Genomic DNA, 26,058 nt, shown 5'->3' with positions numbered 1-26,058 from the left:
TATACGAGAATAGATATTCTGATTATTGATTTTTAAAAAAAATATTCACTGTCCAAATATTATTTCTTGTCGCTGGCTAATCCTTCAAGATTAATTAAACAGAGATAAGAGGAAATCGATCATGTCTAGCTTAGTAGCTACAAACAACACACAGTCGTACAAAGATAGATACCACATCATATTTCAAAACATTAGCAAAGGATATATATATGAAAAGAATAAAACAGTACACACACACACAGGCTCATTAAGTCACCAACAACATAACGACATACGTAATTCTATAAAATATGATAAACGTCCATGGATCAATAGCAGAGTCGGTGGGTCGATCCGTGTCATTCCCCACGGCGGGCGCTCTGCCGCGTGTCACTATGAAAGCTACGTGTCGTCATGCCGCCGACTCGCATCTCTCCTATATACTGCTGCTGCCGGTCATCATCATCGATCGTCATCACTATAGCATATACATATACGCACAAGTGGGATATTGATCAGCAGCTTAATTAATTAAAAGTGTGATTAGTTAGCATGGCATCCCAGCAACAGCATAGGTCTGAGCTCGACGCCAAGGCCAGGCAGGGAGAGACGGTGGTCCCCGGCGGCACCGGCGGCAAAAGCCTCGAGGCCCAGGAACACCTTGCTGAAGGTAAATTCAAATAAAAAATTAATGACTTCTAAGTAGACAAACTGTCAGTTAGATGCATGATTGGTGTGAAATGGAAGTGTAGGGAGAAGCCGAGGAGGGCAGACTCGGAGGGAGCAGCTGGGGACGGAGGGTTACCAGGAGATGGGGCGCAAAGGAGGGCTGAGCAGCGGCGACAAGTCCGGCGGCGAGCGGGCGGAGGAGGAGGGAGTGGAGATCGATGAGTCCAAGTTTAGGACTAAGAATACTTAACTAGAGATGCATGCATGCATGTATAATGTCTCTGAATGTACACTAGCTTCTGCTCTTACCTAGGTTTGTTAGTTTGGCAGTGTAGATGTTGTGGTCTTATCAGTCGCTTAGTGTTGTAATAATAATGGTGTATCAGAGACGTTGCATGTACGAGTTTGATCCTTTTCTTTTCAAGTGTTTGCATGTGTTGTTTCCCCTCATTTCATTTATAGTTGCACAAAATGTTTGGTTTTACGTTGGTTTCTATGTTTGCGTAAATTTATTCTCGAGTTCGAATGTATAGCGCTTGGATTGTGGCTGATCCCGCTTATGTGGAGAGACTTTCTTCTAACATGTGATGACATGTTGGGGAGATGAATTGCGGTGTGTGACGTGTGTCATGTAGATATTTTGGTTGGCTCATATAGTAAATAAATATAGATATTATTATTAAATAAATAAAAATTAGTATTCCTATTTATTTATTACTTATATAGTACTGCACGTCGTCATAATAAATAAATAAATACTTTTGTATACAATTTTTTTTGAAATTATTTTCTTATACAAATTCAAATAAAAAGTTATAGTATTTGAAATTATATTTTTAATATATAATTAATTATTCATCTAAACAATTAATATATATTTTTTAGAAAAAGAGTTATAAAATTAAAATAAAATAAAATAAAATAAAATGTTTTTCTTCGTATTTATGACATTCTAAGTAATAAAATATAATTTAACAAATATGTAATAAGCCAACAATAATGGGGATGGGGGAGTAATATTTACTGTACTTAATTTTTCCTTTAATAACACACAGAATAAATAAATAAATAAATATATAAATAAATATATATATATATATATATATATATATATATATATATTAGTAGAAAAAAGTAAATATGTCAAAAAGATGATATTTTTAAATTATTAAAGAGAGTAGTAAGGGAAGAGAAAAAAATTATTTTAAAATTTTAAATTACCACAACTTATTTATTTTAAATTTATTTTTTACATTTTTTAAAGAATCCTAAAATAAAGCAGTGATGCAGCTCAATGTTCGTCGTTGAGGAAGCAGGAGTTGAAGAAGAAACCATTTGGAAATGGTGGAGTTAGTGCATGTTTATGTTTGATTTTGATTTATTTGCATTTGAGCCGAAGTTGGAAGACTTTATGTATTTTATTTTCAGTTTTGTTATTTTAGAGCCCAATAGTCTAGCTTATTGGGTATTTTCGAATTTTAGGGAATAAGGGCCTTGTTTGACTCATTAGGGTTTTATTTAAAGTTGTTTCCTTATTAGACTAGGTTTAGTTTTTGCCTATATATAGGGCTTTAAGGTGTTGGCCGAAATTGAACCTATTTTTATCAAAAAACTGTGAGTTTTATTTCTCTCTTGAGAGTTTTCAAATTTCTCTTGAATATTCCAAGAGAATTCATCTATCGGCGTAACGACGAGTCAACCAACCCTCGTCGGGTGTCATTCATCGTCCCCGAGTTGCTGCGTCAACGTCACATTAGGCTTACGGATTCCATCGCCTATATCATTCTGTGGCCAGGTTAGATTCAGAGGTTTTGGGATCTTCCATCATCTATCGTTCGTTTTTCAGCCTTCCGTTTGCATGTTCGATTGATTGATCGGCAAGGATCATATCATTTGGCACCAGAGCCGCGTTTCGTATCCAGGTTTTGTTTTCGTTTCTGTCTTCGTATCAAGGGTAGAAATTCTAGGGTTTCTGCGTTTTTCCATAGAGTTAATTTTCGTTCCTGCGTTTAGGTTTAGGTTTATGTTCCGTCTGTTGATTTTCGTTTCTGCATTTTTAGAGTTTCGTTTGTTTTAGGGTTTCTGTAGTTACCATATATTATCTTTCCTGTGTTTCCATATACTTCTGCCATATCTGTTCGAGTTTTCCATCCATCTGTTAGAGTACCATAACATACAACCATATCTATACGCCCATACACATCCATACTTCATATTTTCATTTGGTTCTTGATATTTACAAAATCTACAGCCTGTGATTAGGGTAAAAAAAAATATATAGAAACTTCAAAAATTCATCTTGTTCAGTTTTGTTCCTATAGTTTCCTGGGGTCGTATAGAGCCTTTTGGGGTAATTTTTGTGTGCACTTTTTTCCGACTTTTGATTAAATCTCGTAGTGTTTTTCGGGTTCCTTGGGTAGTATAGATCATGTTGAGACAGTTTCTGTGCAACACGTTTTTTAGTTTTCGATTTTTGTTTCTTCGTGTCTTTCGTCTTCATTGGGTAGTATAGAGCCTTTAGAGTCAGTTTTGTTGTTGTAGTGATCTTTTGGGACGTTTCTTTGGTGGTTCGTTTGTTATTGTTGGTGTTGAATTCAGCTGGTAGATTGAGGGAATTCGATTCCTTGAGAGAGAATTTTGAGTGGGAAAAGGCAAGAAAGAGTGAGATTATTAGAGTGAAAAGTGCCATTAGTTTGAGTGATACACGAGTGCTTGTGAGATAGTGAGGTCCTTTTGTTTTACTAACCGTTTGTTGTTTCCGTGTCAATATGTCAAAGAAAGATGAACAGGTTTCAGGTACGGAGGGTCAACCTGTTGTTGATCCAAAGACGAAATTCATGATGGAGGCACTTAAGTCAGAATTGGGAAAGCTTCTGAGATCAGAGTTCGAGACAGTGCATGAAAGGATTGACCAGATCGAACAGTCTCACTCCAAAGAGACCAATTTCACTCATGGCGGCGGCAGACGAGGCCGTGGTGGTGGAGGAGGTCGAATCCCATATCGCCAGTATGAGGAAGATGACACAGATTTTGGTGAGGAAGAGGACTGGCAGAGAGATGGCGGTAGGACTTGACAAGATAACAATCTGGGCAACATCAAGATGAACATTCCCTCTTTCCGAGGGAAAAATGATCCAGAATTGTATCTTGAATGGGAGAGAAAGGTGGAGCTTCTGTTTGACTGCCACAACTATTCAGAGCTCAAGAAGGTGAAGCTGGTTGCGATAGAGTTATCAGATTATGCACTTGTTTGGCGGGATCAGATGGTGACGAGTAGGAGGAGAATTGTTGAACCACCAATTCAGAATTGACATGAGATGAAAACTGTGATGAGGAAGCAATTTGTGCCTAATCATTACTACCGAGAGCTTTTCAACAAGTTGCAGAATTTGCAGCAGGGCAGTAGAAGCGTAGATGAGTACTACAAGAAGATGGAGGTTGCCATGAATCGAGCCAATGTTGTGGAGGAATGAGAGGCGACTGTGGTGAGATTCCTAGCTAGTTTGCATTGGGATATCCGTGATAAGGTGGAGTTGCAGCACTATGTTGAGTTGGAGGATATGGTGCACATAGCCATCAAGATAGAGAATCAACTCAAGAGAAGGGGCAACAACAGCAGCAACCAGAGACAGAATCAAGGCAATCCCAACCAGTTTCTAGTGGTTCCTCATCAAAAGGGAACCAATGGGAAAAGGAGACGCCGCCGAGAGATGACAAGAAGCAGTTCTTTAGATCTCGAACAGAAGGTTCGAATTCATCAAATCTGGCAGTTTTCGATGGTCGAAATCGTGGCAGTTTCCGATGATCGAAATCGAGATAAGAAGTGCTTCAAGTGTCAAGAATTTGGGCATATTATGAGTGAGTGTCCGAATAGAAGACTTATGATCATGAGAGATGACGACGAAGTTGTGACCGATATGCCAGTCTTGGAGAATGTCGACTATGAAGAGGAGATTTTCGCACCTGCTGGACAGCTGATGGTAGCTATGAGAGCTTTGAGTGTTCAAACTCAATCCGATGAGAGCGATCAGCAGCGGAAGAACATAGCTTGTGGCTAAAACAAGTTTTGCCATGTTTGGCTCCATTAACTCTGAATCTAAGTTATTAGGGGGTGTATTGGATTGAGATTCTGTAGGATTTTAAAGGATTTTGAATGTTTTGGTGTATTCAATCCAGACTTTTAAAAGTTCTTTAAAATCTAGAGGTATTCAATCCAGATTTTTTGAAGTCTTTTAAAATTCAGAGGAATTCAAACTAGACTTTTTAAAGTCTTTTAAAATTAGGTGGTATTCAACATTTCATGGATTTTAACAAACATGATTGTCAATAATTGGATATCTTTCACATTTAACTTTGTACTTAATAAATATATTTATTAAGTATTTATTACTAATCATGATATTTGAAACTCAAAAATTCCGATTCTCAATAATATTGTTTATATGGAACTTCATGCAATTAATTTGTATAAGATATTTTGTTGTTTTGTTATATATATTTTCTGCTTTAATTAATATATAGTATTTCTTTTTACATATTCATAGATTGTACCTCACACAGGTTGACCACCCTAACGAAAGAATATGCATTTATGTATTAATTATTTCTACATGCAAAATTTTATATATTCATAAACCGTGTATCGCACGGGTACTAATACTAGTTGTTAGAAAAGAAAGGGAGATCACATTTAAAGACATAAATTTAAGTAAACGCACCAATAATTAGAGAAAATATTAAATGATTAACAACATCAAATCCCATCTCAAGAACTAGCAATAGCTAGTCAGATTAGCCAATAACAACCCACAAACCCTAATTAATTAATGTCAGAATCTAGAAAAGGAATAAGGTCTTCACTTACCCTAATAATAACGTAATTCAAATTCTACCTGAAATCATCAAACCGAAAGAGAAAAAAAAGAAAATCAAAAAACAAGGAAATCTCAACAGAAAATTCTGCAAATCACATAAAGACAACTCCAAGAAGCGAAGCGGCAGCCAAGAATACAAATTCAGCAGCAGCAAACACGGCGGAGACGGCTGCGCTTTTCTCGGCTGGGGCGGCGGTCTGCGGCGGAGACTCCGGCTCCAAGACCTTGACGATCATCTTTAGGCCCCTCTGGCAGTGGGTGGCGACGCCGCTGATGAAGTAGAAGAGCCCCGGCCGCTCGAGCACGAAGGCGGTGTCGCCGTTGTTGGCGAAGAACACGGGGTGCGACGACCGGCATTTCTCGTATTCCTCCTCCGTCACCACCATCACCGAGTCCTTCTTGTAAGCGAACCCTACGGTTTTAGGAAACGGGCGCGGCCCACGTGTGTTAAACGCCATCATCAATATCAATATCAATATTTACACCAAAATCGACTAGCTAGCAATGGAAGGAATTAATTGATAAAAACCTTCTTGTAAGCGAACCCAACACTAATAATTAAGAAGCTGTTTTTATTTTTTATTTTTATAAAACCATCAAATGTATAGAGGTATTAGGAAATGGGAGCACTTGTATTGAACGACACATCATGAATGTACGTATATATGCGGAAAATCGAGTAATAATGGAAGAAGGAATTAATGAATACTTACTGAGGGTGTCGTTGACGTTGAATCTATTCTTGGAAGCCCAGTCGTTGTAGAAGAGTTGATTCTTTGATGAAGGAGTGGCCCACCCGTTGTCTCCTCCAACATCCAACTCCACACACTCCACTGCGTGTATACACAGCATTGAGATTACCAGTAGGGTTAAAGGGAATGATAAACTCGAAGCCATTTCAAGAGATTAATTTTTTGGTTTTGCTTCTGCTTTAACTGGTTAGAAACGTGAATGGATATTCAAACTTGAGATATATAGGGCTGCTTCAACAAAAAGATTGCAGTGAAAAACCTCGGAACTGGAATGCCGAGTTAAATATACATACATAGAGGGAAGAGAGAGAGAGAGAGAGAGAGAGAGAGAGAGAGAGAGAGAGAGAGAGAGAGAGAGAGAGGGAGAGTGGGCAGTTTGGTCGCGGCGGTTTAGGGGGTGATACCAGACCTCTCTTTGACCAAGTGTAACTATCTTCCGCATTTCAAAGAAAAAAAAGTGTAACTATATATCTTTAAAGTTTGAATAAATTAGAAATTAGCTTGACAGATTTTATAACTGAAATGATTATAGGCGTTTATAAGCATTTTAGGGTGTGTTTGTTTTTTAGAGTGGATTTTTAAAATGACCACTTTCATATTATAAAATTAAAAATTGTTCACTAAGATAAAAATATTAAAAAATGGCCACTGTTACCAAAATACCCTTTCACATTAAAAATTAAAAAAATGTCCACTTTACATCACTCCTTTAAAAAATCCCGCAATTCACAACCAGTGTGAATTCACACTGGTTGTGAATTGTGAATTCACATGTCGAATTCACAACCAGAATTTTTTGTTTGAGAATTCACAACTAGTCGAATTCACAGCCAAAATTTAATTCACAACCAGTCGAATTCACAACCAAAATTTAATTCACAACCAGAATTTAATTCACAACCAGATTTATGTTGGTTGTGAATTCACAATCAGTTGAATTCACAACCAGAATTTATTTTGGTTGTGAATTCAAGTAGTTGTGAATTTGAGTTTTTAAAGCTTGAATTCACAATTAAAGCTATAATTTATTTTGATTGTGAATTTATAGATTTGGTTGTAAATTCAAGAATATTAAGTTGTGAATTCAAGAACATTAAGTTGTGAATTCATCGAGCTGGTTGTGAATTCATAAATCTAGTTGTGAATTTAAAAACATTAAGTTATGAATTCATAAATGTGGTCGTGAATTCAAGAATATTAAATTGTGAATTCATAGATTTAGTTATGAATTCATAAATCTGATTGATAGTACTCAACTTCAAATATTTAATTAAATCTACAACAATTTTCTCTATCAATTTTTTTTAATTATTGCACAAATTAAACCAATTTTTTTGTGAATATTTAATTATTGCAGTTCCAGCTTCCACCATACCTTAAAAACACGCCTCCACAATCTTCATCAGCAAAAAAGGAGAAACTGCTCCACTAACTTATCAAATTCGATATAACAACCGACTCTTTTCTAGATAAAAGTAGATAGAAAGATACTTGTGTGGATAAATTTGCACTCTATGATTCTCTCACATGCAAACAAAACAGCCAACAGTAATACTATTCTCCACTAAATTCAAAGAGTACAAGGTAGAATCATGAAAAACATGAGAGGGGGCGGCGGCGGCGGTGCCACCTCTTGCAGCCGCGTCGACTGGAGCTCGAGAGAGAGAAACAGAAAGGGTGGAGGACGAGAGAGAGAGAGACTCGCCTAGGAAGCTAATTGAGATCTGGTTCGGCAGTTCCAAATTATTCATCTCCCTAGCCCTAATTACACTTTCCATAAGTCAAATCAGAGTCCTTGGTTGATGGCTCCATCAATCCTTCACTTCAAATATGTGGCCCCATCGTCACTACCGATTCCTAGATCTTCAACAGAAATGGTGGAAACATATTGAAGAAGAAGCTATCCAAGCGCGGCGGAGAGGGGATCGATCGGCGCGACGGCGTCACCACCATGTGTGGCGATCCAAACGGCAGCCATGGGTGCGCAAGCGGCGACAGGAAAGTCACTGAGATCCAGAACAAAAGCCTCGAAGAGCACCGCCTCACGGACTCTGGATCGGCGGCGGCGTTTTCGGCGCTGCTAGGGCGGAGACGACAAGACCAGGCGGCGGCGCTTCGCCGGAGGAGAGAAAGAAGGAGGGAGGGAGGGAGAGAACGTAGAGAGAGAACACGGTGGGTAGAGAGATAGTATTTATGACTGCCCAGTTTTTAATATTTTAAGGGGAGGGGTATTCCTGACTTTTTGCACAAAAACTGGCCAGTTTTAATGTTTTTATTTCATAGGTCAAATTTTAATTTTACTATATGAAAGTGGATAGTTTTATATATTAACTCTGTTTTTTATCCCTCTAAATGGAATCTATCTATCTATATCTATATATATATATAAAAGTAAAATAAGCTCTATCCTACGTGACGTAATAGAATCACTCTATTCTAATTTTCCTCAATTCTCACTCATTCTTATTTTTTCTAAATTTTTAATCAACAAATTTCTATATATCTAATTTCGAACCTATCATCAACAAATTTCTATATCTAATTTCTTATGCATTAATTATATATCAATCATATATATCTAATTTCGGCCTCATACAACCACGTTTGAGCTCTTATTTTATTTACTTCAACCTATCATCTTTATTATAGATAGACTCAAATTCTTAGATAAATCTCAAATTCTATTCTAAATCCAAATACCTTGATAGAATACGACGGCATTTGTCAATTATATTAGGCTAATTGAAACTAATGTAGTAATAGATCGTGTTTCTATGGATTACATACTTTACAACATTAAGGTTAAATGGCTTATCTTGATTGATTTTGTGAACATTTAAATGTAATTATGTATAGTTAGGATATTTTCATGAAAATACTAAAATACAACTTATAGGGAAGGCAATAAGGCTGATAAAAACAATAGATATTTTTGTTTGATTTAGTGATAATTCTAATAAGACATATTGGTACACATTTTTGTTTCAGGCAAATGCTTCTGGTTCAGATGCAAAAGAAACCAAAGAATTTGAAGAGTGGATACTTATAATAGGTGACGGTACAGCCGGACATAGTCTTGGTGATGGAGAATCTGTTGCGGCATTATCAGAAGATATCCTTATACGCGATGCAACAAATCCTATTGCAGCTATAGTGGAAAACACATACAATGACGTCATGAATAATGCATTTGATCCATAAATGTTTAAAAATAGAACTATCTTGGCCCCCACCAATGAGATGGTTGATACAATCAATGATTACGTCATGTCTCTGATGTCTAGCAAGGAAAGGGTTTACCTAAGTTCAGACAGTATTTGCAAAGAAGATGGACAAGTGGACCTTGATGAACATGTATTCTCGGTTGAATATCTCAACACAATCAAGTGTTCAGGATTACCGAGTTATGAAATTAAATTAAAAGAAGGATGCATAATAATGCTTCTCAGAAATATTGATCCATTTAATGAGCTTTGCAATGGCACTAGGCTGATAGTAACTCAACTTGGGGAACGCATAATTGAAGGCAAACTCATTTCAGGAAAAAATGCGGGCAAGAAGTTTCCCATAGCTAGAATGATTATGAGTCCATCAGATTTCGCTAAATTTCCAATTCGATTTCAGAGAAGGCAATTTCATGTGAGTGTTTGTTTTGCTATGACAATAAATAAAAGTCAGGGACAATATCTTTCAAATGTAGGATTATACCTACCGAAACCAGTTTTTAGTCATGGACAACTCTACGTGGCAATCTCAAGAGTCACTAGAAAAAGAGGTCTAAAGATTTTAGTATGTGATGAGAGTGGTTATAGGAAAAAAAAAACAACTAATGTTGTGTATGATGAAATTTTCGATAGATTATGAGGTAATTGCAAATTTAATATTTTATTCAAACTTTAAAAGTTTTAAGTCATTAACGATATTATTTAAAATATTTTTTTTCTTATATTTTGCTAGGTTGATTTGATATGTGTATGCTGCTTGTGCTTGGAGGGAAGAAAGGTGCAATAAATCCCATCATATTTTTTCATGTTCATAGGTAAAATATGTTATATGAGGATGGTTGAGCCGGGTCGGTTTGGGGACGATGTTAGGCCGGAGTTCTTGAAACTGACCTTCCCGCTCCTCTTTCCTTTCCTTTTTGTTTTCGTTTCAGACGAGTACTCTTTTTTCCTTCTACGGTTTTTCATACCGGGTTTTCCGTAAAAGGGTTTTAATGAGGCTCGGCCCTTAGTCTGCTTCTTTTGTGCTTTTAAGGGTTTCTTAGATTTTTCTTTTCTTTTATATATAATCGCATTATAATAATGTGTTATATGAGGATGGATATATTTCATCTTTTACTCTATCATGTTTCGGCTTGGGACTTCGAAATTTGCTTCTTCTTCTTTATTGGAGGGGGAGACAGAAGTTGACTGTTAAAATTTCTAAAATCATCATAATCAGATTGGATTGATGGAAGTGTCTAAAATTAGTTTCTTACAATTACCTTCTGAGTTGAGAGAATTGTTTGACTAAATATTAGTAAAAATATATTTAATTAACATCTTTTACTTTAAAACAAATTTATTTAATGCTTTATTTTAGTGAAAAAAAATCACCAAATAAAAAATGTATTGAATAATTACAAATATTTATATATTTTCATTTATTCCCGTCGAAAACACTAGTGATAATATAATGAGTATAAATTTATCATTTAAATAAAACTATCACTACATAAAATCGCGTGAACAGCGGCGGAATTTCACGACGGGAACTATCCCGTCAAGAAAAATGGCGGCGTTGTCGACTGATTTTTGACAGAATCTAAGTACCGCCGTAAATCCCTCACAAATCCGTTGAGAAATTTTAATTTCTTAAAATATTATTTTTATTTTTTATTCGCCCGTCGAGAATCGTTTGATAATTATTAAATTTAATTAAAAATTTCGGTGACCGTCAACAATCCGTCGAGAAAGTTTATTTTTCTTATAATTATTTTTAATATGTCGGTTCCCTGTCGTGAATCCGTCGAGAATATTAATATTGAATAGTAGCTCCTTCCCCAAGTTCAGTTGCCCTACGCCATTCCCCCAAATTCAGTCCAGTTGCCTTACGCCATTCCCACAAGTTCAGTTGCTCATCGTCGGAGTCCGCTGCCGCTGCTCGCTCCCTGCTGGAGTCAATCTTCTGCCTCTCCGTCCCTCGACGTTTACCCTCTCCGTCCCTCGACGTTTACCATCGGTTCTCTCCCCCCATCTCTCTCAAATTTGTATAGTTTCAGATCTGCCCCGTTCACCGTGCCATCCGTCGGAGTCCCCTCTTCTGTCTGCCGCCGCCTCGCCCCCTGTCGGATTTCATCTCTCTCTCTCAAATTTGAAAGGTGCCTTCAAAGTTAATTTTCTGATTTTGATGAATTCTCTGCCAAATTAGATTTTGATGCTTTATGTCCTTTTTCCTCAAAGTTTATGCCACATTCTAATTCTTCTTTGCTCTCTTGCTTCTCCTTTCCTTCAACAGGTAATCTTGTGGGATTCGTCGGAGTCGTCGGAGTTATATAATTGGGCCCTTCACAACCCTAGGAACTGATTCTTCGCACTGAGCACCCTTCACAACCCTACGAATTCTCTTAGCGTTTACCTCAAAACTAGGGAGTTTGGAGGACTCGAGGTTGTCCTTAAACTTCGTTGCTTTTGAAGCCTGGTTTCAATTACCATTTTGGGTTTAAAATAATGTACCACATTGTTTTGAAGTCAGTGTTAGAGAAATCAGTAAGTTCAATTTTAAACTAATTCGAGCATCTTTTCATTGTGATGGAAATTATTTTCTTAGTTAATTTGTAAAGTTATAAAGAAGGATGTACTATCTTAGAATTTGAAAAGTCTGTGTAATTATGATTCATTGACTTGGAACTACTAGCTACTGTAGCCAAGTAGCCCCACCCACTCAAATTTTTGCTCTAAGAGAGAGAGCCTTTTGATGGAGATTGTATTCAAATCCCAGCACTAATAACTGTAGTGGCAAAATCCGTCAACTTGGCTCAAGCCCAATTAACATTTCAAGCTGGACCAATGAGCTAAACAACCCGGCCAGTCCAGCTTGACAAACTTCGAACCAACTTAGATCGATAATGAGGCTGACACAATTACTTAAGAAAACTTGTTCGCCCAGCCCGATAAGTCAAGTTATACTTATTGCAAGATCAACCTGGACCGACCCAGGTTGACTATCCCACTTCAAGTTCAATTTATCTCAACATTAAGACCGAATAATTCGCACTCAACCTAAGCCCATCAAGCTAGCTCGCCAATCTGGCACGACCCTACAAAGCCCAATTACTCGAACAGATTGGTCCATCTAGCCCGGAAAGCTATAGATCGACTTGATTCCACAACCTAGCTAGATATATTGCATGCAACCCAAAGGTTATTGTTAACCTAGATTGACGAAGTTACAAAGCCCATTTGTCAAACCCTAAAAGACGGCTCTCAACCGTCAAACCCTAAAAGACGTCTCCCACCAAGCTGACGCAGTCAGAATGTAAATCTTTATGATCACGTCCAAATCGCAACAACCTTGGAGATAGGGTTTTGACGAGGCCAGACTGTACAAACCCTTGCGACTGGATGTCATCTATATAAACATCCAGACTAGGTCACAAAAGGACACGAAAAATCCTACTTGCTCTCTACTTCTTGAATTCTCTCTACTCTGCCACCACGTTGATTGCTCTTCCAAGTCAGAAATAGCCAACTTGGCCTATCTCTGCCTCCCACCTTCCATTATCACAACCCGCACCGTCACTGTTTCCACCCTCTGACGTTGCTGACACCTTGGAATAACCACTCATTCCAACCTGTCTTTCTCTCTTATTTCAATCTGTTTGTCATTCTATTTTCTATTCCTTTATTGACTTGAGCATCGGAGGCTCTACGGTCGACACCCTCTCCCGATGCTCAACCCAGGGCTCTTACGTGTTCTTGTGTTAACAGGTTGCTAGTGCCCAATCTATCCGGACGTGCATACGTCAACTTCAATTGTAGATTTTAGCCTCTACAATAACAGACTAAGGATTTTTTTTAGGCCAATAACAGACTATGTTGGAAAGTATGAAAAGGCTTCTGCAACAATGTAGAATAATGATACAGGAGAAAACAACATAAAGTTATATTTGTAATATTCTTTGAAATAAATGATCATATATTCATGATTATCACAGCCGAATAACATAGCTCTTTTCACTTTATGAAAAGGCCATGTAGAATAATGATTCAGGAGAAAACAACATAAAGTTATATTTGTAATATTCTTTAAAAGAAATTATTATTCATGAATGTCACAGTTGAATAGCATAACTCTTTTCACTTTATGAAAAAGCTTTCTGCAATAATGAGAATAATGATTCAGGAGAAAACAACATAAAGTTGAACTTTTGAAAGAAAACAAAAAGAAATTTTTGTAGGAAACAACATAAAAACAAGTTGAACTTTATACAAGAAAACAACATAAGCTTTCAAAAAGAAAAATGAGACAAAATTTTCGAAAGAAGATGAGAGAGGATTATTACAAATCTGACATTGCACAACTGAAAGGTGGGAAATTAGTAGTTAATGAGGTGTTATTTGTAGAATTTGAAGCACACTTAGTAGATATAAATTTAGGCTCTATAAATTCAAATTTAAAATTGGGCTCCACAATTTGGAGCCAAAACTGCATAGCTTGCCGCAACCCAACTGATAAAACTACAACAAATATTCACTGGACAAAACAATGTAACAAATGGCGGGAAATTTTTGCAGCCCAAAACTGTGCTTTTATATAACTATAGAAGTATAGATTAGGCAGCTTCCACATACTTTCATTAACCCGTCGAATTTCGACGGAAAATTATTTTAAATTATATAATATTATTTTTGTGTAAGCAATTATTTATATATAAATTATTTTTAAATTTATTTAATTTGAGGTAATATAGTTGAAATCTTATTAATATGAACCATATTCCTCAATTAAATGTTAACCTTTTGATAGAATAATAAAATATTCTTTTTATATAAATATTTATTTAATAATATTTTGAAAAAGGTCGATATTTGTTTAATATTTATTCTTTTATTTCATCTTAGCATCATCTCGTCTGAACTTTATAGGATCATATGAATCTAAAGCCCGAAAGACGACATCTAACATTTGAACACCAGACTTTTGAGCATCAATTTATTGTTGGGACACAAAAAGATATATCCAACCTCCTTATTTTGATGATACCAAAACTGATAGAAAGTCTCTCTAGACTAATACTCTTTTATGGACTTAAGTGTTTTAGTCCTCATTAGTTTAGACTGAAGCGACAAAAACTGAAGACCAGTGTCTGAAGACAACAGACTGTAGATTGAAGATCAATTGATTAAAGCATGAGTTTGAAGATACATGATCATCAGAGCCGACTGATGAAATGACACTGAAGTCTTATGATAATATTCTGACTGATTCCTTGGATGCATCAGTCCGTTCCTCAAGAAGCTAAAGGAGTCACCTGCCGTACAAGGTGAATTTAACGTGTTAGGTCCGGGGGGTCTCGAATAGGTGTATGGGGGGGGGGGGAATACACCTATGGGCTATTTTCACAAAATCCTCAATCAGAGAGATCTCAAGATAGAGATCTAAACGAAACTTTGCACGCAAACAAAGACACCTGTTGACTGAAAACAGTTTTGATCAAACAGGGTTGACGACTGATACTGAACGCTCTTCAGTAAGGAGTTATCTGGAACTTAACTGATGCACTTATGGGCTTCAGTCGAGTTTGCTAAAACAGAGATGATAACACTCTTCCTAACTATCAAAAGATAGATCAGTCAGACTGATATCATACGCAGCGGAAATTAAACTTAGTTTCGTAATAGCCTCGGTTGAGCACTGACTCATCCAAAAACACCTAACGGATGGACTCGAATTTATACGAGGTCGTCCTAGGGTGGTAAGGTGACTCAAGTCGTCTCACAAGGAAGACTTAGCAGGGCTCTAATCGTATTGCTCACAAGAAACTTAAAAGAAATCTAAACACTCTAATCGGGTAATTGGGTCTGGCACTCTCTCCGATTAACTAGCGCGTAATTAAATAAGCTTGTAATTATCTAATGCAGAATCAACAGAAAGCATATAAATCTATCTAGGCGGAATGAGAAGGAAGCAGATTAAGAACGCAGGAAACTAAGAAACCTAGGGTTTTAACTAGCAATCTAGAAAGCATTAGATAAATCAATCAATCATAAACAACGATTATCTAGGCGAGATTAAAGAACAACGATTCATCAATTGAACATGGAATAACGATTATCTAAGCAATGCAATAACGAGAAAGCTTGTAAAGATTAACTAATCAAAATGAAGAACTTACAATCGATCCAATGAAATCAACGATCTAGCGGAATCCACAAGTATCTAGAATGTTTCTATCTATCTAAACTATGGGAAAAAGCATAAAATCGCAGGTGGAGGCTGCTGGAGTCGGAAGTGTGAAATAAAACCCTCAAAATCGGATTTTATAGCAATTTCCGTAACTGCCAGATCTGCACAGGGGCGGCGGCCGCCGTGAGACGGCGGCGCCGTGGACGGCGGCCGCCGTGGGACGGCGCCGCCGTGATGCCCCTTCGCGGTTTCCTCCAAAAATTGTACGGCCCGCGCCGTGGGGCCGCGGCCGGCGTCTGGACGGCGGCCGCCGTGAGACGGCGGCGCCGTGGACGGCGGCCGCCGTGACACGGCGGCGCCGTGGTCCGTCTTCGCAGATTGCTCCCAAGGTTGCACGGCCTGCGCCGTGGGGCCGCGGCCGCCGTCTCCACGGCGGCCGCCGCCTGGCGGCGGCGGCCGTGAGCCTGACTCCAAAACATGCTCGAAACAATACCAAAACGCTCGGCAATTCGCGAATCCTGCACGCGACAATAGTACATCCAAAAAGATCATCGAGCACATGAAATATAGAGCAAAAAGGTACGAAACGAGCTCGAAAGCACAGCAGGAAAACTCACAAAATCATCACAAAATAGGGCTAAACAACCCCCCCACACTTAAATCCTTGCTTGTCCTCAAGCAACAGTCACAACATCGACAGAAAATCCATAAGCGATTCTTCTCACCAAGCAAACACAAACCAATCCAAGTCCTTCAAGATATCAATGTCCCCAATCAGATGCTCAAAGTTAAGGTTTAAAAATGCAACAAGAAGGTGATACAACTCAATCCGATCAGACCCGATTCTCCGCTAGGGGTGAATTTCCTAATGCAATTTCCTTTACAATCATATCTCATTCATTTTTCACATTCGTTCATTTTTCACATTTCACTTCTCTTTTTTTTTTTTTTTTTTTTTTTGGGGTCAAGTTATTTTCGCTCTTAATAGATGGGCCAAAATTCACAAGATTGAACTTTTGGAGGTGATCCAAAATATTCTCGTGTGGTTTCCCATGCTCATAATGAAACCATTAGAGGAGCAGAGACCCAAAGCTATCAGAACTCAACAACCAACCAAACAATTCAGCACAGAGAAAGATATTAGGAAATTGCACTGAAAACACTCCCCCTAGCATCTACCGGACAAATCACGTCAAGAGTTGCTCAACAGGGTGTTGCACCAAAACCTTAAGCTAATTACACCATGTTGGGAACAAATCAATCATGACAGACAAGGACAACAAACAACACAAACACAATCCAGAATCGCCATTGAATCACTATCAACATGCGATGCACTTAAAAACAAGCAAGAAGATCACAAGGTAAGGGGACCATTCGCCCCAACACAAGAAAGCCCAAGAACACAACAGGAAAACACCCACAGGATTTACAAATACCAACAAGCGCCCCCCCCCCACACTTAAAATCCGGCACTGTCCTCAGTGCAAACAAAAAGAGGGGTGAAAGAGGAAACTTCCCTAAATACCGATCAAGTGGTGAGTCTGTAGTGTCCCACAATGTCTGCCTCTCTCTCATCCATAGAGCAAGCAGTCTCCAACGCAACAACCTGCACCAAACAACAGAAACAACAAAACACAACATAAACAAAACGAAAGAAAAACGACACAAGGAAAAGCAAGCAAACATGGGTTGCCTCCCATGCAGCGCTAGATTTTAAGTCGCCAGCCCGACTAAGAGAACCCCTTAACCAAAATCCGATTGGAGCTTCAGCTGCCTTAGCGCCCTTGTAAGCACATCTTCTTGAATTGCAGCTGCGGGTCCTCCAAATGAGTCCTCCATACTCATATCCTTGAATGGCCCTCTATCCACGCATCCAACGAGATTGGGTAACCCAACCTCATTCAACTTCTCTTCCAATAGCAAAGCACACAGAAATCCTTGCTCTATATCATCTTCCTCTTGCAGCTTATCCCGAAATTCCTGCTCAAAGTCAGCCTCATCCTGCAAGTTAGCAAGGAATTCCTCCACAATCTCGTCCTCCTCCTGCAACTTATTAAGGGATTCCTGCACAATACAATCCTCATCCAAGGCGTCAAATGTTTCAACATACGAGCATATTTGAATTAAGGGGGTGGGGGTAGCAGGTTTTTTATCAAAAACAGAAAATGTTACCGCTCTACCTACCCCTACCATACTTACAGTTCCCGTACCCACATCGATGCGAGTATGGGTGGTAGCCATAAAGGGTCGGCCAAGTAGCACGAGATGCCCATTCTCGCCTCTAATCCCTTTTCCCACATCCAGTACAATAAAGTCAGCTAAAACACTAATCCCCCTCACGACTACCTCAACATCCTCGACAAGGCCTCGTGGGCTGCTAATGGAGCCGTCAGCTAGTTCTATCTTAATGTTCGTGCATTTCAGCTCTTTATTTCCCAACCTCTCAAAAAAATCAAGCGGCATCAAATTGACTGCCGCGCCCAAATCAAGCATTCCCAAGACCTTTTCAACCCCTCCTAAGCTAATATCAACGATAAAGCTACCTGGATCTCCTTGCTTGGGTGGTGGTTGGTCTGGTGCAACAGTGACAGGTGGCAGTGGCTCACTAGGGCATTGGGTTGCCTTGATTGCTTGCACGGTTCTGCTTCTCCATTTCCCCGTGGTTATTGGGGTAGTTTCCTTGATTACCGCCACGGCATGAGCTTGACGCGGCTGTTTGTCCTGGTTTAGGAACTTCCCAGATGGCTGTTCTTGCTGCAGCTGATTTAGGGCTCCTGTAAGTTGCCCAACTGTAGTCTCGAGGCGCTTGATGGTAGCACTCTGAGACTCCATGTTCTGTTTGGTCATCTCCATGAAGGACTGCATGGTGTCCTCGAGAGACGGCTTCTGCGGTTGAGCTTGTTTCTGACACTGTTGGGGGGCATTCTGGTATTGCTGCTGCTGCTGAAAATTCCCTTGTTGCATAGGGAACTGTTGATACTGTTGATACTGCGGGGGCTGCTGCTGCTGATAAGCTTGAGTGTAGTTCTGCTGCTGAGCTCTCCAACCCGAATTGGAGCTTTGTTGCCCTTGATTAAAGATAGGCCTCTGTTCAAATTGAGGCCTCCCCGGATAGCTCTGAGCAGCAAAGACCTCTGCTTCTCCTTCAGGTGTGAATCCCCCCATGCGATGGCACGCGTTGGTTCCATGACCAAAATCGCCACAAATTCCACATCCTTCTGCTGGTGGCGCGTGAACTGGTGGGGCTTCTGCCTGGTTCATCTTGAGGTGCTGAACTTGCCTCATCAATTCTGCTACTTGTTTCTGAAGCTCATTGTTGGGAGCTACTGCATTGGCTTCAACCCTCCTTCCTCTAGCTGATTTCTGTTGAGAACTCGCTGCAAGTGTGTTGAAAATCTCCTTGAGCTCATCAGCTGTCTTCCGGGCAATGTTGCCCCCTGCTGTACTGTCCACCATAAACTGTGCCGTCTGAATCAATCCGTCATAGAAGAACTGCATCAACATGACAGGTGATAACTGGTGCTGTGGGCACTGGCGGAGGAGCTCTTGGAATCTCTCCCAAGCCTCGTGGAGAGGCTCGTCAGCTCCTTGCATGAAGTTCATTATTTGGCTCCTAATCTCTTGAGTCTTGTGATTAGGGTAGTACTTGAGCATGAACTTCTCACACGCCTCTCCCCATGTAGTGATGGAGTTCGGCGGTAGGGACAGCAACCACGTTCTCGCCCGGTCTTTGAGTGCGTAGGGTAAGCACTTGAGTCTCAACTGATCCTCGGTGAGTTCCAGCAGTGGGAAGGTCTGCACTTGGGTGCAAAAATCACGGATGAACTGCAAGGCGTCCTCACTGGGCATCCCATAAAAGAGCGGCAACAGGTTTGAATCATTGGGCTTCAGATTATAATTCCGGACCGCCGTGGGAAGCACTATCGCAGAAGTGCTAGTGGTCCCAATAACTGGCCTGGAAAAATCTCCCATGTACTGGACATTCTGCTCCGCCATTGCTTCTTGGTCAGGATTAGGCCGAGCTTCTTCTTTTTCTTCTTCAGAATGCACTGAAGGCGTCTCCTCCACGGCTTCCAGGATGGGATCGGAAGCAATTCTCTCTTCACAGTTTTTCTCTTGAAACTGTGATTCCACAAAACTTCTCGAACTGGACTCGGACTCCTTCTCCAGGCTTGAAAGAACCTCCCGAGGTCGATGAATGTTGTCGTAGTAAGGTGCAAGCTTTCTCTTCAAGCTTCTACGTCCTTGCATACACAACACGAACAAACAAATCAAACGCACCGGAGGGAGAAAATAACCGAGTCAAAAGAAATAAACAAAAAATAAACACGGAAAACAATGCAACACAATCAAATGCCTAAAGCCTTCCCCGGCAACGGCGCCAAAATTTGACTCATCCAAAAACACCTAACGGATGGACTCGAATTTATACGAGGTCGTCCTAGGGTGGTAAGGTGACTCAAGTCGTCTCACAAGGAAGACTTAGCAGGGCTCTAATCGTATTGCTCACAAGAAACTTAAAAGAAATCTAAACACTCTAATCGGGTAATTGGGTCTGGCACTCTCTCCGATTAACTAGCGCGTAATTAAATAAGCTTGTAATTATCTAATGCAGAATCAACAGAAAGCATATAAATCTATCTAGGCGGAATGAGAAGGAAGCAGATTAAGAACGCAGGAAACTAAGAAACCTAGGGTTTTAACTAGCAATCTAGAAAGCATTAGATAAATCAATCAATCATAAACAACGATTATCTAGGCGAGATTAAAGAACAACGATTCATCAATTGAACATGGAATAACGATTATCTAAGCAATGCAATAACGAGAAAGCTTGTAAAGATTAACTAATCAAAATGAAGAACTTACAATCGATCCAATGAAATCAACGATCTAGCGGAATCCACAAGTATCTAGAATGTTTCTATCTATCTAAACTATGGGAAAAAGCATAAAATCGCAGGTGGAGGCTGCTGGAGTCGGAAGTGTGAAATAAAACCCTCAAAATCGGATTTTATAGCAATTTCCGTAACTGCCAGATCTGCACAGGGGCGGCGGCCGCCGTGAGACGGCGGCGCCGTGGACGGCGGCCGCCGTGGGACGGCGCCGCCGTGATGCCCCTTCGCGGTTTCCTCCAAAAATTGTACGGCCCGCGCCGTGGGGCCGCGGCCGGCGTCTGGACGGCGGCCGCCGTGAGACGGCGGCGCCGTGGACGGCGGCCGCCGTGACACGGCGGCGCCGTGGTCCGTCTTCGCAGATTGCTCCCAAGGTTGCACGGCCTGCGCCGTGGGGCCGCGGCCGCCGTCTCCACGGCGGCCGCCGCCTGGCGGCGGCGGCCGTGAGCCTGACTCCAAAACATGCTCGAAACAATACCAAAACGCTCGGCAATTCGCGAATCCTGCACGCGACAATAGTACATCCAAAAAGATCATCGAGCACATGAAATATAGAGCAAAAAGGTACGAAACGAGCTCGAAAGCACAGCAGGAAAACTCACAAAATCATCACAAAATAGGGCTAAACAAGCACGTTGTTGGTCTTAGGTTTCTCTTTGCCGTTAATCAGTATTCAGTTTATCAATTGAAACAACACAATTAGGAATGTAAAACTGAAAGCGATAAACAACACAGAGACTTTTACGTGGTTCGAAAAAATCCTTTCCTACATCCACGGTCGGTTGATCAGACCAACAATCCACTCCGCAAGTGCTTAACAGGTGCACTGCAAACCAAACCGTGTACTTGCCAGGTGCACACAACCGTACCACTGAAGAAAACCCTTCTTCAGTACCCACGCTTCACTTGCGTCGGATTTCTCTTGCTTAGCACAACCCGCACTAAGACTCTCAGAGACAGAAAACCCTTCTGACCTCCGAATCACTCAAAACACTCAAATCTTTCTTTTGGAAAGGAGGTTTGAACGAGTGCCAACTATACTGCAAAGAACAAGTTCTTTGTAGCAAGTTTGACCTTGGCTTCTGGGTAAACAGAGGTTTGCCTAAGGTCTAAGAGAATATATGTAATCAGCAGTGACTGATTTTGGCTTTGGAATTTTCTTCTTCGATTCAAGCTTTGGAGAGGTTAAGCTTTAGGCTGAGTAGCAATTTCGGCAGAGCTTCAGCTTATGTCGTTGAATCGGTGAAGATTGAAGTTAATCCTCGAGCGCTATTTGTAGAAGAACTCTTGAATAGATCTGTTGGCGTAGAGCGTCCTCAAGATTTCTTCCGTTGGAGAGCAATTCGAATTTGGGCTGAGGCTTCAATCTTCGAGGTTCATTGTCTGGTGGAAACAGCTCTCTTGAGGGACAGGCGATGTGACGTCTCTGACAAAGTAACCACCAAATGGGAATGACCTCTGCAGAGATAAGATCCTGAGATCTCTGCATTTAATACGGTTGTACTCTTGTGAGTACGTGGCTTCCTTTGAACGTTGGAAGATCAGTCCGAGGAAGAATGATCAACTGATACTTGACTTTAGTATCAGTCTGTGGCACGCATTAAGTAATTAGTTCCAAACTGATTCTTCAACTAATACTTCAGTTGGTATCTTCAGTCTTCAGTCTTCAGTCATTCAGTCTTCAGTCTTCAGTCTTCAGAACCGCATACTAAACTAGAAACGAACTCTAACACTTGAGTTCAAAAACTGTTCTAGTCTATTACAATTAAACCTATGAATTTTGGTATCATCAAAACACGGATTAGGATATTTCACAAGGTTCCCAACATAATGCAAATGACAGAAGCATTAAATGCCGAAGATAGGAGATCGTCCTTCCTGACACAAAGCTTCTCTTTCCTTGTCACATCGGCCTGCAAACACCATCTCCAAGCGAAAGAAGACGTTACCTCTTTTTACTTTATGGAGAACAGAAGATTGAAGACTTGAGCCCAAGTTCAAACATGTCTCACAACGGCAATTTTTGAAGAACATCTCCTCCAACTGATCTATTGAGGACATTGTCTATAAATAGGCTTGACGTTCAAATTTACTCTTCACCGATTCAAACACACAAGCTGAACCTCTGCCGAATTTGCAACTCAGCCTACTCACAATCCTCCAAAGTTTGAATCGAAGAAGAGAATATACAAAGCTCAAATCAGATTGCTGATTACCTACATTCTCTTAGAATACTTAGGCAATACATTTTAAACTTTTAGCCTAAGTTCATATTACAGAGAGCCCGTTCTCTGTAATTTAGTTGGAAGATCAAACCCTTTTCAACCGAGCAAATAGAGCATTTGAGTGATAGAGTTTTAGACGATTGTTTAGACTCAAAGAGTTCTCAGCTCCCGCAAGCAAGACGAGTGAAGTCTTAGCGTTTATGCGAGATTGAGAAAAGAGACGAGAAGTCCATCCCTGTGTGTTGGCACTGAAACAATTGTTTTAGTCGTAAGGTTTGTTCAAGTAGAGATTTATACAGAGTATGGTGGGAAAACTTTTCAGTAAACTGAAAGAAAATCAGTAGAAGTTTTCACACGGGTGCGGAAGCTAAGTGCACTGAAAAAGCCTTTAGTACAATAAGTTATGTATTTTAAAGTTGCTCCTTTTAGGTTATCAGTTTCAATATAGAGTGATTGAGACCGAAAAATGAAATCGAAATACTAAAAGCTGTAAACGACACAAGATTTTTATGTGGTTCGGAAACACGTACCTACATCCACGGTCAGTCGATCAGGCTGACGTGAGGTTGTAAGGATCAATGACAAAGCTGAGTTCACCTCCGAAGAAAGGAAGTAAGACGAGCTAGACAACCTTGCAAAGAAAATCATTGCATGCACTGTCTCTGACAAACATGTTTCCAAGATCATGAATTGCAAAACAGCCAAAGAAATGTGGGACATCCTTAAAAGGCTGAGCATCAGATAAGAAGAAATTAAAGAAAACAAGTTATCCATAGCATGTCAAAATTTCGACAACTTTTTGATGCTAAGGATGGAATCAGTTGAAGAGATGGAATACAGATTCAACCAAATCTTGAATGATATTCAATCCATCTCCAAAGACAAATACAATCAAAGAGAAATCAACTTGAAGATCCTTCGTGCACTACCAACAGGCGACTGACAGATATATGTCATTTCTCAACAGAACAAACTTGGATTCAACCTTCTATCAACAGAAAAGCTCTTCTCCAACCTAAAGGCGAACAAGTTCGACATCAATCGAATGAACGATTCAAGAAGGACTGGAACATTTGACGAAGATGCTCCATCAGCATAAAAAAGAACCGCACTAAAAGCCTCGTCAAAGGAACAAAGAAATCAATCAAGGAAGACGACAGAAACTGATCATGAAGAAGTCTTCTGACTAAAAGATTCAACAAAATGGAATCCAAATTCCAGAAATACAAGAAATTCCAAAAGCGACATTTCAAAGGAGAAGACAAGGGGTACAGACAAAAGTACTCCAAGAACAAAGATGAAGAAGAGAAGTCATCTACTCGCGACTTAAGTCAAATTAAATGTTTTGAATGTGGCGCGAGAGGCCACTACAAAATTGACTGCCCAGAGCTATCTTATTCAGAGAAGAAGATTCTGAGAGCCAAAAGAGATGAAAAATATAGAAAAGGAAAGGCAGCTATGAAGGCTGAAGATACTGATGACACATACTCATCAACCGAATCATCCTCAAGCTACTCATCCGAATCAGACGAAAGGCAAACACTCATGGCAAAGGATGCTGAAAGCTCATCAGACAACTTCAGAAATCGCTATGATTGTGAAGTCGATGAACTAAGGATTAGATCCTTGAATATTGATTCTGATGACTCCTACGTTTTCCCAGAAGAAAATAAGAGTCCCAAATACTCATCTCTAGAAGAAGTAAGTGAGTATGATCAAGTCATGTGTGAATATCAGATGTTAAGAAATCTCTTTGAGAGACTCTTAAAAAAAATCAGAGACTAGAAAAGGAAATCCGTAAAGTGAAGTTCAAACAAGAAACAATCATTCTTTACTTTCCAGATGAGTCAGACATGGATGAACTGATCTTGGAAAACAATAAACTGATGAAAAAGATGGAAATTCTTCAATTCGAAAAGGCAGATGTAGAGTCTCGACTAGAGGAAACTGAAACTCATCTGAAGAGTCTGCAAAGGTACTCGATGAAACCATTCTTAAAGCAGTCCGACTAAATGAGCAAACAAATCAGTGGGGTGAAGAAGTGTATGAAGGAATCCCCAATGATGAAACATTTTCCATCAACAACACTAGTAGAAAGTGTTGGAGGAAAGTTAACTGCAGAAGAAAAGGGCAAAAGAGTTGAAGTAACCGATGTTACTGAAGAGCCAAATGAAGACATATCAACCAAGTCTACTGATACTGAAGAAAAATACAGGAAGAGAAGGATGATGCCATATCAGTATGTTCACTCCACGAACTACCTAGGTCAATATCCGAAAGATACTGGAAGTGGAAAGAACCAATGGTTTATCATCAAAGTTATCAGGGAAAATTGAAGCATACGCACTAGCATAGAAAGGGTGAAGAAACTTCTAGATTGAGATCTCACCAGTCGGGTTCACTGAAGAAACAAAACCCTCGACAACGATCAAGGGGGAATCATGGGAGAATAGAACACATTCAGTTCGTGCAAAAGAATCAAACATGGGGACAAGGCAATCATCAGTCCAAATAATATTAACTGAGATATGCTCAGACTGGACCACATTAGTATGGGTATAGACAAAATCAGCCAAATACTCATCAGTGTGAGTCAAGATCCTTCCAGACATCGTTCACGACTGGACACCAAAGGAAACTGGAAAATGAAAAGTAGAAGGATTACTCCAGAATGAAGGATGTTGTTCTGAAAAGAAGCCCAATGCAAATTGATGACACCTCAACTTCAACCGGAAGGTGAAACCTCAAAAAGTCAACCTCTTCATCACGCGTTATCAAACGAGTCAGGGTTCCAAAAGGAACAAACACCACTCCTGGACACAAGCAATAATCAGGTGAAATAGTCACTCATTTTTCACAAGAGAGCTTTAAAGAAGAAAACCAGAAAGAAGTCAAGGAGTGAAGACAGTTGACGCCACAAGATTAGTTCATCAATTAATGAACTACAAGACTGAAGAAACTAAAAGAGAAAATATGTTACTCAAACAATCCTCGGCACATGCTGAGGGGAAACATGTTTAACTGAAACTGCTGACTTCAGTCAAGCTCGCGGTATCGATTGACTACTATGTTCAGTCGACCTGTAAGTCATTGCTATTCCTATTTACATATATATAATTGGCTTGCATATTTCTTTTATTTCAGTTGTATCAATCCCTTAGTGATACTGAATTGGTGTATAGGGGTGAGGGAGGGTAATACACTAGTAGGCTATTTTTAGAAAATAAAACTTGAAACCTTTTTTTATAAACTGAAGTGAGTATCAGAACTG

General features: G+C 39.8%; 2 protein-coding genes across 2 annotated transcripts; one reads left to right on the top strand and one right to left on the bottom strand.

Moving 5' to 3' along the window:
* Window positions 1–459: 459 nt before the first annotated feature.
* Window positions 460–1,085, top strand: LOC131020015 (late embryogenesis abundant protein B19.1A-like). Its single transcript, XM_057948647.1, has 2 exons — window positions 460–649; window positions 732–1,085. The coding sequence occupies exons 1-2, from the start codon at window positions 532–534 to the stop codon at window positions 896–898; spliced, it is 285 nt and encodes a 94-aa protein (XP_057804630.1). The 5' UTR covers window positions 460–531; the 3' UTR covers window positions 899–1,085.
* A 4,287-nt stretch (window positions 1,086–5,372) lies between these two features.
* On the bottom strand, window positions 5,373–6,536 carry LOC131020014 (early nodulin-like protein 6). The gene is made up of 2 exons (XM_057948646.1): window positions 6,236–6,536; window positions 5,373–5,934 (listed from the first exon to the last, which is right to left on the bottom strand). The coding sequence occupies exons 1-2, from the start codon at window positions 6,417–6,419 to the stop codon at window positions 5,615–5,617; spliced, it is 504 nt and encodes a 167-aa protein (XP_057804629.1). The 5' UTR covers window positions 6,420–6,536; the 3' UTR covers window positions 5,373–5,614.
* Window positions 6,537–26,058: the final 19,522 nt, after the last annotated feature.

The sequence above is a fragment of the Salvia miltiorrhiza genome, chromosome 4 (genome assembly GCF_028751815.1).
Source record: "Salvia miltiorrhiza cultivar Shanhuang (shh) chromosome 4, IMPLAD_Smil_shh, whole genome shotgun sequence".
Lineage (NCBI taxonomy): Eukaryota > Viridiplantae > Streptophyta > Magnoliopsida > Lamiales > Lamiaceae > Salvia > Salvia miltiorrhiza.
This window is presented reverse-complemented; position numbering and strand designations above follow the sequence as displayed.